The sequence below is a fragment of the Notolabrus celidotus genome, chromosome 3, assembly GCF_009762535.1.
Source record: "Notolabrus celidotus isolate fNotCel1 chromosome 3, fNotCel1.pri, whole genome shotgun sequence".
Classification (NCBI taxonomy): Eukaryota; Metazoa; Chordata; class Actinopteri; order Labriformes; family Labridae; genus Notolabrus; species Notolabrus celidotus.
Genome location: NC_048274.1, coordinates 29,458,792 through 29,474,792, shown reverse-complemented (window position 1 = coordinate 29,474,792; position 16,001 = coordinate 29,458,792). Strand labels below are relative to the sequence as shown.

At 40.8% G+C, this 16,001-nt stretch overlaps 2 protein-coding genes across 4 annotated transcripts; one reads left to right on the top strand and one right to left on the bottom strand.

Annotated features, from left to right (window-relative positions):
• Positions 1–24: 24 nt before the first annotated feature.
• Positions 25–8,882, bottom strand: traf6 (TNF receptor-associated factor 6). 3 transcript variants are annotated; one of them, XM_034680488.1, is made up of 8 exons: positions 8,768–8,882; positions 6,250–6,575; positions 5,900–6,050; positions 4,882–5,040; positions 4,717–4,788; positions 3,236–3,313; positions 2,769–3,092; positions 25–1,996 (listed from the first exon to the last, which is right to left on the bottom strand). In XM_034680488.1, the coding sequence occupies exons 2-8, from the start codon at positions 6,573–6,575 to the stop codon at positions 1,403–1,405; spliced, it is 1,704 nt and encodes a 567-aa protein (XP_034536379.1). In that variant the 5' UTR covers positions 8,768–8,882; the 3' UTR covers positions 25–1,402. The 3 variants fall into 3 exon arrangements, with proteins under 3 accessions (XP_034536379.1, XP_034536378.1, XP_034536377.1); XM_034680487.1 differs by having other exon boundaries at positions 8,675–8,826; XM_034680486.1 differs by lacking the exon at positions 8,768–8,882 and adding an exon at positions 7,213–7,377.
• A 1,633-nt stretch (positions 8,883–10,515) lies between these two features.
• Positions 10,516–15,974, top strand: ttc17 (tetratricopeptide repeat domain 17). Its single transcript, XM_034680356.1, has 7 exons — positions 10,516–10,818; positions 11,416–11,505; positions 12,117–12,286; positions 12,481–12,592; positions 14,315–14,446; positions 15,526–15,635; positions 15,740–15,974. The coding sequence occupies exons 1-7, from the start codon at positions 10,648–10,650 to the stop codon at positions 15,972–15,974; spliced, it is 1,020 nt and encodes a 339-aa protein (XP_034536247.1). The 5' UTR covers positions 10,516–10,647.
• The last annotated feature ends 27 nt before the right edge of the window (positions 15,975–16,001 follow it).

Here is a 16,001-nt window from a genome sequence, read left to right as displayed (position 1 = left end):
ACAACTTAATGTTAGAGAGAAAGCTGAAACCAAACACAGTTTATTTATACATTATTAATGTATCTTTACATCATGTGCTTCTCACATTAGACAAATCCGCGCAGCTGTAGTTTCCGGAAAAAGTCCATGGTGGTGATGAAACCCGAGAGAGAAGTGAAGAAAATCCTCCATGTCATAATTAAATGAGTAGGCACCAATACAGTGAAATGCTTCATTTGGCAAAACATTACATTAATGACCATGAGACCAGGTGAATTGAATGTAAACATGAGAACCTTGTCAGGCTGGGTAATAAAAAACAATCTGCACACATGAGAAGTGAAGAAATATCATACTATTAAATCACCATGTGCTTTACAGAAAGAGGGTTCCTGATTAGAATCCCTTGATCAACAGCAGCCTGTCTGTGTGCAGTTTGCATGTTCTCCCTGTGGTACTCAGGCTGCTTCCCACAGTCCAAAAATCATGCTTGTTAGGTAAATCAGTGACTCTAAATTGCCTGTAAGTTTGAGTGAATGGTTGTCTGTCTCTACATGTTGGCCCTGTGATAGGCTGTGACCTGTCCAGGGTTTACCTCGTCCAATGACAGCTGGGTTAGACTCTAGCCCCACTGCAACTCAGAATGGGAAAAGTGGAAAAGATGATGGATTGATGGATATATTACTTTACTTTTGTTGTTTCACAGTGACAAAATCGATCTGAAGGATCATACAGAGAGTTGAAGACATAATTTTATTAGGCATAAGGAAATGTCTATATGAACCCATATTTATCATCTGAATCGCAACTCTAACAAATAAAAGTAATCAAATCCCACACAGCTCATCACATTTTCTTAAGGCTCTTAAGGCTTTAATGCACGCATCCTCCTCTTTATCACCTTCTACAGTCCTTAATGATGAGTCTCTCAACACTTGCATGCCAGTGTGCAAACATGTGAATCTGATGTGTGAACTTGTAGAAGATAAAAGGCAAAAACTATAAGAGGCTATGTTTAAGTAAAAACACAGTTCTGTTTCCTATAACCACGAGAAATGATATAAAGTCAACAAGTGGACATCTTAAACTTGTTAAGCTGATTAAATATCGTTGACTACTTACACTATTTGAACTTGTGAGGCTAGTTAGTACCATGTAGGTGATTATATATATCTCGAAATTAATTTCAGAAAGAAGTACACTGTAGATTTATTGATCAAAAGAATCTCATTAACATTTCAAAGTTGGCATACGAATAAATAGATGGATAATTGCGTTGTCCAAGTTTTAAATGGGTCTGTTAGTAATGTTCCTCCTCATGTCCATCACTTGAAATTGATGATGTGGTATTTCAAACACTGTAGATTTCATGTACTGATGTCTTGGTGCACAATCAGGTAGAAAGAAGTTTGACTTGAGCTCCTCACACAGAGGCCTCAGGTCCTCTACGCTGCACTGCTGGTCCATCACGCTGCATATTGTCAAAACGTGGTGTCACCTCACAGCGGATGAGTAGAGTGTCATCTTTCACAAAGGCTCTCTGACTCAGCTGTTGAAGATGCATAAAGGTGACGTATCCGAATCCTTTCGGGTTGCGATGACTAGTAGGCTTCTGGAAGGCTTGCAGGTCTGGTTTAGTTTCCATCACCTCCATGTGGTGCTGACCTTCAGGGCCCTGGTCCAGAATGGTGAGACGGATGGTGCCTTGAAATGGCCAGGACAGCTGCCCATCATAAACTCCTTGCATGGTGTGGACAAAAAGTGAGATATAGCTGGAGCAGCGCGGGGCGTTGGGGGTCTGCAGGTGGAGGCGCAGGCACAGCTTGTAGCCCGGTCGGCCTGTGTAGAAGCCAGGGCTGTGCTCGACCACAGGCTGGCCGGCCTCTTGGCTGCGCAGGTGGGCGGAGAAACCTTTGAGGCGCCAGATGAAGATTCCATGACACTGTTGGGCCTCCAGGTCCTTCACTGTCTCCTCCAGCATTGACACTTTACGTTTGAGCTCTGTGAGCTGGCCAGCCTGGGGAGGAGACAGGACAGTATGCTTACACAACATCTTTTAATTAGGTGTATCCTCAAGAGCAAGGAAGCAGAGTAGCAGCTTGAACAGGTTACATTCAGGCACAGCAGTGAGGCCCCGTCACTTGTGTTTTGGTAATGCTCAGAGCCCAACATATCACTGTAGTCACATGTGTAAAAGACGAAAACAGACTTGAAGCTAGCCACACTACCAAGGGAACAGTGCTGTGTAAACATGAGCTGGCAGACCTGTGTACATAGAAGTGGATCTATTTAGTTAGAGATAAGATAAACAGACCATTGTGAAATGCCTAAGTGGACACACACCTGGAGACTATTGTGACAACATTGAGATCTTAGCTACATCTGCTCTGTAAAGGAATGGTTGAAGCACCATGCATTCCAAAACTATCCTTTTCTCATCAGAGCAAATTTTGTTTTCCTCTTTTCCTTCAGAGTTTAATGATAAGGTGAATAACTTATTTTACAGAATTCAGATATATTCCCTTAGGTGTGATTAATTGGTTTGTCTCTGAAAAGCAACAAGCTGCTCTGCGTTTCATTTTTTTTAATGTGAAGAAAGTCACAAAATGATAACTGTGATTTCAGGTCACTGATCTGTTGTAACTCAATATTAAGTTTCTGCTCTGTGTGACTCCCTCGACAGAGATCACAGACTTTACCGGGTGTGTAGCCAGGCACGTCTAAGACAAAAACTATGTTCACAGAAGTTCTTTAAAGTTCGTTTTCTGAAGCTCAAAGAAAAATCCCACCTGAGTTTCTTTTAAGATGGTAAGCTCCCGAAGCCGGTGGTCCTGCTTCACCAATCGTCTGTCCATGTCCATGATCCTCTGTGTCTCCTCGCTGGGCTGATTTTGGGAACTGTTGCTGCTGCAGCTTACTGCTCCTCTTGGGCCACTACAGGCTAGTACTGATGCAGCAGCTCCTTGATCCTCAGGGGAAACAGATGGTCCCAACGACCACAGGGATTTAGTCGAAGTACCATTGAGGGTCAGGCCACGAAGGAATTCAGCCATGTAACGCATATGCATCTGTGTGAACTCCTGCATGTGCTGAGCCAGGTTGTGGCGCTGCATCTGCAAAGGAAAAATGTTTCTCTTAGTGACATCTGGTCTGAAAGGGTGATAAGACTGTCACCCCCAATTTGGTGTTCAAACCCTAAAGGGTAAAGAGTGTGTAGGATATTTGTAACAAGAACATTTTGCATATGATCACCTACCCTTTCCTTACATCCAAAGATGCTGAAGGTACAGGCGATGGGTGCTTTTGGACAATCTGTATCACAATGAGATTCCAACTGAAACCAAAATGAGCAGAGGCTTAACTTCAGTCACATCCTCTAATTCAAATTAAGTTTCTTAAAAAGTATTTCATCAAGTTGTTATGGACACCACTGGGACTGCTTATTGAGAATCATGATATTGCTTTTCATTTTCTCAGTGTTCTGAATATCCCAAAACTTGATTAATCATAACCGGCTTTAAAACAAAAGGATTTAAGAGGCTCTATCATCTTTTGTGAAATATACATGTCAATTCTAAAATTAAACTGGCAAACACATAAAACCTATGTTGTGTGAAGCTACTTTTCCAACTGTGTTAGGAGTTAGAAGAAAATGAGAAGGAGAAATGTTTAATTAATCCCTGAGGGGAAATCAAATTTGTTTAGCTCTGTTAATAAATGGGCTACACACAGGCTGGAAATACACATACAAACAGAATCCTACGGCCATGCACCGTTGGAGATGCGTTCGAGTGAGGGAGGCCGCACAATGTCCTGAGCAGTTGGGGACTGGACCCCTTCAGTGAAGTGAACCAGCACCTCTCCAGCCCAATCTCAATATTTTGGTTCTTAACCAGTGTTTATTTAATTTGCATAATTTGAATTGTAATGGATGCTGCAGGAGAGACGTGTAACGTTGAGGGAGAGACAAAATGATTTGTTGTAGACTCTTAAATGTAGTTATAAACATATTTAGGGTGTTTTAGCCTCTAAGTCAAACATTGCATATTTCGACCATAACATTTTCAAGGTGTTTATTGTAAACAATCTACATTATCTATCTAAATGGACCAAAAAGAGACAGTAGGCATGTGTGATACATTTGCAATCTGGATGCAGAGGGGTGAACGCCTCCTGTTCTGAATGCAGCTAGGAGGGACTCACAGCAGCATCCACTGCTCGTTGAGTAGAGTAAGAATGATACATGCTTTCACGTCAGTCACCAAAAGTCTCCATTCAACACCAGAAAAAGTCGCTAGCCGCTTTTTTGAAAGAGAGTCGCTAGAGGGGTCTGAAAACTCTGTAAATATAGCAACAAAGTCGCTAAGTTGGCAACACTGTTCTTAACCTTACATTTTGGTTTGCTTACTTTTACTAAAGCAATAAAGTTGACTTGACGAGTAAACACTTGTTGACCTGCATTCACTTCCTGTCTCAGATATATTACATTTTAAAAATCACAATTTGCGCTGGCTACTGGATGGAGAGTGAACTCCCAAATGGAATGCGACATAGGCTGCCTGTGTGTGTGTGTGTGTGTGTGTGTGTGTGTGTGTGTGTGTGTGTGTGTGTGTGTGTGTGTGTGTGTGTGTGTTCCCCATTGTACAAAAAATGGGAAGTCCTTGTTGACAGAAGTTGGTTGAAATGACAATTCACTGCATTAGAAAACATTTTGATTTCCCATTTCATCTGACTCACCTGGTCCCTGATCAGGTCCATCTCACAGTACTGGCAACTCACATTGGCAAAGGGACACTGTTCTTCATGAAGCTGAAGGAGAAAGCAAAACAAGTTGGCCTTCACTACTCCAGAAAAAGCAAGACAAGAAATGACATATTGATGATGATTATGAGTCAACATTACCTCTCTATCCTCGTAACTAAAACTTGCAACACAGTCTGGACAGGACACAGCTCTCCTTAGGCACTCCACAGTTGTGTGCTCGTCTAAGTGGCTCTTTCTCACCATTTGCTTGCACTGTGGGCACGGCTCAGTGGCGAACTGACACTGCGCCACATGATTCTAAAAACGTTACATAGAGATAAATATGGTTAGTTTCTTGTGCAGTGCCAGGACAAAACTGTTACATTTGAACCAAAATATAACAATTCCATCATCCAAATCAACAATCACTACATACATGTCTGACATAGTTAACCGTCAGAAGGAAGAGTCTATGCTGATGCAAGTTTTCTGTCAAAGTCACTGACCTGAGAAAGTTCTTTATTTCCAAGTGCGATCACAGAAATACTTCATATAGAAATGTGATTAGGGTTGCAAAGGGTTGGAAAGTTTCCAATAATTTTCCATGGGAAGTTAAGCTGGGGAATTTTGGATATATTCCAAATCAGAAACTTTTCATGGGAATTAATGGCAATTTATGGGAATTATCTTGGAATTGAGGGTAATTTAATGGAAAGGTATCTAATCCAAGCATAAATATTTGTTTTGTTATAAGCAGATGTCCATCCAAAATAGAAATCATCTGTGCATGTGTTTGAGGAATGCACACTGCATGTAGGGGGCGTGGTCTCACTAGCCCTGCAGTAAGCAGTGTGCTATGTGCATGCGATTGAGGAATAGCAAAGATATTCAACTGTAGTTGCATGAAATCTGGTTCTTTTAATCAGGATTATGCTAAAATATATTTTCTCCAACTATATTTAAATTCCCTATTAAGAGCCAACCTTTAATTTAGTAAATTCCTGGTTTATTCCCGTTAGTTTGCATAAATTCCCGTTGATCTATCTATCTCAACCACATGTTCTTTGGTCGCTTATGGTCAGTATGAAAATATTAAATCTATGACTCATGTAATTAACATTTATATCTTATGGAACCCCAGGTCATTCTAAATGTCTCTTTACTCTACATTTCTCACCTCTAGATGTCTGAGCTCCATTTTCTCCTCACAGCCTGAGTTTGGACAGCGAACAATTAGAGAAAGAATCTCTCGTTTGGCAAAGTTATCAGGAAACAGCTGGTCTTCAGACAGCATTTCATTGTCGACAGGGCACCTCTGTCCTGTGTCGCTGTAAGGCATGAGGAAGAACAATCTTAAAAGTTGATCACACCAGTATCAGATTCTTCTTCATCTTAAAACATTTAAAGCAAAGGCATGCCTTAGTGATCTTTATTTCTTATTACTTATCAGTTACACCACTGCAACAATGTGCAATGAAACCGCTGCCTTGAGTTCAGTGTTATCCAGAGGGATCCACCATAGCTTACCGAATGGATTTCTCAATGCAGCTCTTGCAGAAACGATGACCACATGGTGTTTGTATGGCATTCCTCAAAGCCATGAGGCAGATAGGGCACTCATATTTGCTCTCAAGGGGCGGGTCAAACTCCACATCATATCCCTGGAGGGGAGCAGAAGCCTGCAGACTTGTAGAGTTGCTGCTGACTAATGTGCCAGAGCTTTCTGAAGGGCTGAGGAGGGACTCTCGTTCCTTTTCCATCATTGCCAGCGCACAGCTGGACAGCTCTCCACCAACAGCTCCTTCATAGCTGTCCTCCTCCAAACTCCCCTTACAACTGTCATAGCACGCCATCTGTAAAGAGTGAGACACAAACAGGCATACAGGGTTAGAGTAGTAAAAAATGATACTAATTAAAATGAAATAAACTAAAATAAAGCATTTTGTGAACAGTCATTGTTTCTTCAAGCTGGCATCCATGATGTTTCCTCACTTGAAGCAGCAGGTTAATACCAAAGAAAGCTCAACAAAGTGTTTGCTTTGTAAGAAAGCTGTTCATGTCTTTAAATGGTAAGATAATTAATTGCATCATGTTGGTATTAAAGGCATCCTCATTAGGGTTTCAAAATTCCGGGAATTTCCAAAGTTGGAAACTTTCCATGAGAATAAACAGGAATAAACCAGGAATTTACTAAATTGAAAGTTGGCTCTTAATAGGGAACTTAAATATAGTTGGGGAAAAGATATTGTTATTGCACTGTGCATTCCTCCATCACATGCACAGATGATTGGGGCCACACATTTGAGCCTGTGGACTACACAAAGGGAAGTAAGTTTTGATGATATCATGTGGTAATACATTTAACAAATTTGATGTATGGGAGTAATGTTTAACTTACAATTATCAAATGTAATTGGATTATTTTGTATGGATGAGTTTCCAATATGGAATATTTCCCAAAATTTCCCAGCTTAACTTCCGGATATTTACCAGAAATGTTCCACCCCTTTGCAACCCTAATCCTCGTTCTGCAATTACAGCTTGGAAAAACCTAAGCTCGAAGAAAAGGAAAAGGAAAGTGATGTCAGCCACACCACAATCAACAACCAGAACTACAATCCCCAGCTGGAGCGTACACATTTATGAAACAGAAAAAAAAACAGGAATCTACAGGACTCATGTCACGCAGTCAACTCTTTAACTTCCTCTCTACAGCCAAAAATGTTTTCAACTTCCTGTCATCCTCGTACAGACCTGAAATGAAGCAGCAAACTATCCAGGACTCCTTAACTCCTAAAACATCAGAGATATACCATAACCACAGCTGGGGAAGGCAGCAAATCCTTACAGCAAATATGTTCATCATAATTTAATAACAGTAACAGTAACAGTAACAGTAACAGTAAATAAGGTTTTGAGATTAAGTCTTTAAAATGTCTCAAATTGAAGGAAAAAACATCCTGAAGCCCAAAGTGAGGTTGTCCAATTGCTTCTTTTGACCAAACAACAAACAGTTACATGATGAATGAATGTAGAAAACGTTTCTCTTTATCCCCTAAATGTTTGACATGGTAAGTTTACAATAAACCAGCTTCTATTTTCAGCTTTAGGATACATATGTAATTTAATAGAAGGTAGTTTTTATGGAGGTTTTTTCACCACTTGTTGTATTTATCAGTAGGATAGAGAGTTCTTTGATTTTCAATTTTTATGAGGTAGTGTTACAGTACATCCTTCCAATGATAAATAAACGTAAAGCTTTTATAAGGAGTTTATATTTGGGTATGAAACAGATTGAAATTGACTCTAATGCCTCTTTATGACCTTCAAAAGCAGATGAACCCCCCAATATGAAACACAATTCCTCTTTTGTAATTGTAAATGCCTGAAACTGCTTTCTCGGTGTCAGAACAGACAGCATACTACAGAAACAACCAGTCTTTTACAATTTAAAAACAAATAAGTGACACATTGGACTGTTTATAATAAGCGGAATAAGATGATTGGCATGTACAGCACAAGATCAGTAAAGTGATAAGATGCACATCCTGGCCCAACACAATACAAGTCGAAAGTTCCTCACAGCAGCTTTAACAGACCTCAATAAAATAAATACTGAGTAATATTCATTAGATAGCTGTATGACTACATGTGTGTGCATAAACCACATACAACTCGAGCTTGTATCAGTGGTGGACTGGAAAAATTCTGATGAGGTCTCGGTGCAGCAATGTCCAAGTCTTTCGTTTTCAATATCAGCTTGACTAAACAAGATAAAAACACCAGTGATACATTGACTAATACTGAAACTGTTGTATGATTTTGATTTAAAGCTTCAAATAAGACGTATAGAGCTGTCACTTGATGAAGCAGTCATGCCCCTTCTTTATGCGGAACTGCAACTTTGCAACCTGACTGTGTTAAAAAAGAAGATGAAAAGAAACATACTAACCAACCCAACAGGCAGAGAACACGCGTCTTCATCAATGGTGTTGCGATGTGAACTGTAAAGTGGGGACGCTTATAATGTTTATGTCATTCTTGCCTTCGCTTTGTAAACGTCTCCAACTTTTCGTTTCCACAGAATTTCCTGTTTTAGTTTTCAAACGTCATCCAGCGTGACCTGCTGCTGAGAGTCGCTCCGTGCAGCCCGTGAGCGCCGCCCCGTGGCCGGAGGCTGGTACCGGTCAGAGATGGGATCTATGGCTCTTTGAAGGGAACCGGATCTTGAGGAGCCGTTCCTTTCAAAGAGCCGTTCAAAAGACTGGCTCTTTGGCTCATTGTTATATTCATTTATTTTTAGAAGTCATTATATATACTCTATTGGTGGGACTTATTCTGAAATATTGATTATAATTTCATTTGGCATTGTAAACATTCCTTAAGATGGTACCATATCCCCATGCTTCGACAGTGAAATCACTATTTGAATTTTCCCACACCTAAAAACTTTGTGGCACTATAAAAACTACGCAGGCTACAGCTAAGTTCCATGCAAAACAACTTTACTGTAAATTTTTCCACACAAGAGCATTTTAACAATTCAGAAAAAATATATACAAATAATAACTAAGAAAAAATATACATGAATATAAAAAATACAAATACAACTAGAATAAAGGACATTCTAAAAATGTGAATGCAAAATTGTACTACCCCACCTGGTGTTTCTACACCTGAACTACTTACAAACAGGAGCTCAGCTCCTTGACTCGAATGCACATCAAAACAATGTAAACAATAACAAAGTGTAGACAATAAGTGTGAACAAAAGACTCATGGGGCACCAAGGTGACATGTGAAGGCAGCGTGGGCAATCTGCATATAAAAACCATTGACTGTATAAAATATGGACGTAGTATCCGTGACGTCACCCATCTGTTTCTGAAGCGCTGTTTTGAGGCCAATCATTGGCGGCAGCAGCCATATTGCTGCTGTCGAGCGATTATGACGTAAAGAGGCGGGCTTTGAACCTCCTAGCCAACAGCTAGTGTTCCCACCTGTCAATCAAGTCAGCTGTGCCTCTCATTGGAAGACTCATAATCTTAATATCTTCAAAATTGCCGCGTTAGAAAAAAAAATTCACCCCCCCTACAGTGTGTGCCGATCGAGAAATGAGCAATCCAGACTACACTCTCACGATACTCACTGTAAACATTTTTATTTCTGCTGTAAATATCGTCTTTTTTGAATTGGTGTGTATGTGGTTTCCGGTACTTCCGGAGCCAACCTCAAGCGGATCCTCGATGAACTGCAGTTTTTAGCACTTCTGCATTGGACTCATATTTTTAGGACCTGCCGTTTGATGTAAAAACAGCTCCCAAATGAACGGCTCGCAACTGTGAATAGGTTCTCATCAAGGGTTCAGCTCGCCTGGCTGGAGGTGAAGCTTTCAGCAAAGCGTCTGCCCCCTGGTGGCTGGCTGCAGTATAGGTCAAAAAATCCCATTCAGTCAAACTTTAAAAAATAAATACACATCGTACGAATGTTCTTACATCCGTATGCTGTGGTGATATGTAGTTATTATTTGACTGTTTTGTGTTCAAGGCCTCTTTTTTCTGAAAAGTTTCTTTTTCGTTAGTTATTAGAGTTTAAAAAACGGGGTTTTACTTCCAGGTTTGTTTTGATTCCCAGCCGCCGTAGAGGGAAACTTCAAAGGACACGCAGCGTCTTGTGACGCTATGCTGTAGGGCAGAGCTCGTTACAGTGGCTTCCCAGGCTCTGGCTGCACAATGGCGGCGCCCGGGAGAGGGATTTTTCGGCTTCAGAACCGTACAACGGGAAGAGGCGGAGCAACGCTGTCCATTTTTATTCACAGTCTATGGTTCTCATCGTTCACTTAAAAGAGCCGTTCAAAAGACCGACTCGTTCGCGAACGTCACATCTCTGAACGGTTGCCACAGAGCAAACTGAGACAGAAAAAAAATGGCGGACCTCAGGAGAATCTGTCCTGAGTTTGAGCCCTGCCGTGTCAACTATTCGAGAAAAACGTCATGTCAGGGGAAGCTTTTCATCCTTCTTTGCTTTCTAATCGTGGATTCCGGAGGAGCTACGACACATTGGGTTGTCACAGAGGATGGAAAGATTCAACAACAAGTAATGACAGTTCACGTTAGCTCAGTGACCTGCTAGCGCTGACGTTAGGTGGCTAGCATCTGTAGATATTATTCAGCTTTAACGCGTGGTTTACGTACATGATTTAAACAGTATATTTGGATTAATCATGACCCATTTGTCAGCTTGAGTTATGTTGCGTACTGCGGGGAGGACGCGTATACATATTGTTGTTTGGCTAAGTCTGTTAGCATACACTAGCTACATTTTAACTGGCGATATCGTTTGGAATTTAAGGTCAAGATGACCAAAGTAAAGCAGGCCTATGTCTGAAAATGTTCATTAATTTGTCAGAGGTAAATTTAGTGTTGCTTGTGCCGACTGCGACTGAACTTCTTCTTAAATACAGAAGGAGAAGCTGTGTTTATGTTAAAGTGTCAGGCTTTAGTACTCGAATAAGCTGAGTTTGCACATCTGATGGAAGAGTTAGACGGACTGCATTTCTGAAAACACTGTACACCCCTTAATATACTGTCATTTATTTGATTCATCTTCTAATTAGAGCTGTTCGCACTCACTGAGACTGATGAGGATGTTTAACTGTCCTGAATGTTGTTTGTATCACTGTTTTTGTTTCAGGTTGACTCTCCATTGAATCTGAAGCATCCACATGATGTTGTGATATTCATGAGACAAGAGACTCGTGTTAACTACCTCAAGACACTTGAGGTGAGTGTGTATCACTTTGATCAGTAACGTTATGATCGACTGCTAATCTTGTGAAGATATGTGTCTACCCCGCCCAGGTACAGTATAGAAAACTGTGTTCAATGAGCCTTAGCTGCCTCTGTCGCAGCTCTAATACTCTGCTCCCTTGGACAACTATTGGTTGGAAGTGAGTGATCTAATGTAAACCAGGAACAACCAACAAGAGTTGGAGTTTTGGATACCGTCTGACACAGTCCTCCAGCCATCACAATAGGCCAAATTCACTCACATTCTTACACTTTTACATTTTTCCTGCTTTCCTGGACTTTGACGCTGAAATGATGACTGTAAAGAGATTAACAGTTGTATTGACTTCACCCGTCAACCTTTAATGTTATGGCTCATCAGTTTTCTCATAATTTTTAGTTTATTATAGGTCTCATTCAGTGTAATCTTGGTAACAGTATAATTCTTGGTCCTGGATTAATTTTAATTCAGGCAGAAAATAGTTTCAGACATCTTTGTTTGATGATTTGTTTCCCCTTGTTACATAAATACCTTTGATCCTTACCTAGTCCATTTATTCTCTTCAACTTGTCACTAATTATTGGTCTTTGTTTGTGGTTGAGCAGAAGCAGCTTGTGGCACAGAAGATTCATATAGAGGAAAATGAAGACAGAGACACAGGGCTGGAGCAAAGACACTACAAGGAGGATGCGGATTGTGTTATGGCTAAGGTACCCCTGGGAGACCTCGACCTGTATGATGGGACTTATATTTCCTTGGAAAGCAAAGACATCAGGTACACCCTCCTCAGTGTCACAGCATTTCTAAATGATCATGTCATCTCTGTGTTTTGTTAATTGTCTAAGGCACCATTCAGACCTAGCATTGTCACATTATGGCGGCATTATGTATCACCCTTAAACTACCCGGCTCTTTATGATAACGATGAAATTACCAGCTTAAATGTTATTTTGTTCTTTGCTCTAATAGCCCTGAGGACTTTGTGGATTCCCGCTCAACCCTGCCCCCAGATTTAGAAAAGCCAGACTGTTCAAAAGTGTTTGAACTACCTTATAGTATCCATGCTTTCCAGCATCTAAGGGTGAGTAAAGGACAAACTTTTCAGTATGTTGCTAAGAAAAGGACTAAAAGTAAGCTGATATAAATCTCTGTTGGAGAGAGGGGAGAAGCTGAGGTTTGATATAATCTCCTTGTGTAGTTATGTTTTCATATTCAAATTTTGATACTTTAAAACGAATAAAATTGTTATAGTCTCAATCAGATTCAAACATACATCACACATCCTGTCATGCAGATATGCTTTCCAGAATCAGAATCAGAAATACTTTATTTATCCTTCAGTCATTACAGTTGCTCTATACACAATAAGTTATACAAATACAATATTAAGCTATGTAGAAAATAAATGGTTGAAGTCCCAGAGATCAGGAAGACGGCACTCTGGTGGTCTGTCTGGAGTCTGGGTATGGAAGCATTGAGAACATTGGACGCCGTAGTTGGTTTGGCAGAGGGGCGATGTAAACAGCTACCAGTGTGACATGTGAGATCTCCCTGTGCAGATAATTGGTCGGAGGCCCACAGCGTTCTCGCTGCTATCACGGTCAGGAAGCCGTCAATGGAGACGTTGTGGTCGGGACTATCTGGATGCAGCCACATTTCCGTGAAGCACACAATGCTACATTCCTAAAAACTCCGTCTGACCCCTGGCTAGTCCTGTTAGCTCATCCATCTTATTATCCAGCAATCTCACATTGCCAATGATGAGAGAGGAGAGACACGGCTTTTATCTCCTCTCCATAAACCTCCGTCTTCTTAGACCAGCTCTCCTCTTCGTAGCTCTATGCCTCCTAAAAACATGCAAGTTAGTTTAGTTTTACATTATTTAATGATGTAAGATATAACAGATATAGTACATACAGAAGAGAATATATGAGTTGGAGTTAAATATAGAGTTATGGAAGCTGTTATAAACACTCTTGACGTATAGAAAGCGGTTACTGTCTTAATTAGTTTGTCGTCTTGCCAATTGGTGCTCAAGCCTAGCTTATCACTTCAGATAAAATGCAGTGTTGAGTATTGAAATTACCTCTAATGATGACCCTTAGAACTCAATGGGAAATGTAATCTCAACCGTAGAGGAGGCCGCAGCTGCGTGTTGATGAACAGCATCCCGATGTTGCGATTCTCTGAACACGTGGCTGATTTCAATATAATCTGAGGGAAACCGGCCAAGAACTCTGAACTTCTGTACTAATTACACCCAGAAGAGTCACACCACAACTGTAGTTTATATTCACTGATTCTGACTCTTTGGCGCTGTTGTGCCAACATTGGGCCTAGTTGAATCTGTTTTTTTAGGATTGTTATGTTTATGTCAATCAATTGAAGGGGAGCTGAACTGGTTGGTTATACTAAAGTTCCATATCAGAGATTTTAAGTTAACCATATTTCATTGTATAAACAAGAGTGAAGATGTATGGGAAAGCACCAACACACAGAGTTGATATATGATCCAAACAGAGTGTAAAAGTCTGGATCACTGCCCCATTTTCTTTCAGTCTTTCAGTCATTGGCTTCGTTGCTTAAGAGGTTGGGGATAACAAACACATAATATTACTTGTACAGAATAACATTCATACTGTTTACACTGAGGGTCGCATGCTTTTTTACCTTGTACACTTGTAACCAGAGCAGATCATTTGTACACTGCCCATTGTGTAAACAACAGACATGTGGTATTTGTGTTTGACTAATTGGCAGCTTAGATATCTTAAAACTGACTCATCCCTTCCATCTGTTCCAGGGCGTGCAGGAGAGAGCTAACTTGACCTCTCCACTGCTTTCTAAGGAGGATCCCATTTTTGGTTCATTGTCACATAAACTGGGCCGTAGTGTTGATGAAGTGGGCCATCGCATCCATCAAGGGTTACTGAGGGTAAGGTCTACTTTTACAGCTTTGCACCACTAAGATGTATACATATTCAATACTATCATTTCCCTAGTTGCAGATATCGGAGTAGAGCATTGAACGTTTGCGTAAAGAAAATATCTCATTCAGCCTTTTGTATGGAAATGGAAAATGCGTATCTGCTAATGAGGAGCAGGCTTTCATTGTCAGAATTTTGTGGATGTGTAATTATCTGGCTTCCTTTCGGTCAGCATCACACAATCAGTGTAGTTTTATGATGAGTTATTAACACCAAGATTTGAAAGAAGTGGACATTGTCAGTATCAGTTCAGAGACATTCAGGTTATGAACCTGTCACACCTTGATGATTTAGCCAGCGTTTTCCTGGCGTATCAAAATGCCTCTAAAATGCTGACATACAATTTTGGGTGTATACATGGCATATTCATAACTTATTCGCAACTATAGTCCACTTGTGCAAAGCGCGGCAGTGTAATAACGCCGACAAAGTATGCCGCTCGTTAATGACGATGTATACGTTTTGATATGAGATGCATTGGTGATTGAAAAACCTGTGTTATTAAAAACTCTGCAGTCTCTCTTTGTAAAAACATGAGGAGCCGTGGAGAGTGTCAGAGGAGTGAAACCAGCAGGAACACAGCCTCTGGTCTTTACAAGAAGTTACACTTATTGACTACGCTTTCAAAAACGTAACATTTTGAACTTCATTTAATTCAACAATAGCAGCTTTATCTTTGAACACCACCAGACTCCGACATGTGACTCTGTACTACGACGTATACCAGCGTGCTTCAGCGTGCTCTTAACTTATACAAAACTTACCAATGACTTATGCAACGTACTCCGGCGTACTCACCAACCCGCCAGCATACGCTGGATAATCTTCAAGGTGTGACAGGGCCATTATGAACAGTCTGATTAGAGGTGTAGGACAAATGGTTGCAGATTTAGTCAAGCTCCGTCTGGAATAAACAACACCAACAAAGAACCATCAAAGAACCCTAACATGATTATATTAACATTATCCTTCAGTCCTTTGAGGAGGCTGAAATAAGTGTGTGCATCTTTATAATCCTGTGCTTCAGAACTCATCATCCTGGGTGCTGTACAACATGGCATCATTTTACTGGCGTATGAAGAATGAGCCTCAGAGGGCAGTGGACTGCGTGGTGCGTGCTCTGCATTTCTCCCCAAGGTACTGTCAGGCTTATCCAAAGTCAATACTTGTATTATTTATTGTAAGAGACTGCCCACAGGTGTTGACATTCTCATTCTGTGTATTTGTTTTTTGACTCGTAGGCAGCAAAAGGATGTAGCCCTGGTCAACATGGCCAACATCCTGCACCGTGCCCACTTCTCAGCCGATGCTGCTATTCTTGCCCACGCTGCCCTGGACCTTACCTCAGATCTGTTTACCAGCCACTACACCTTAGGCAACATTTACGCTGTAAGCCAAACAGAAACTATTACCTCACCACACTGCACTGTTCACACTTTACACTTGTTTGCATTTGGTCAGGGCTTTTGTGACTGAGATAAAAAAAAAAACAACCTTATAAAA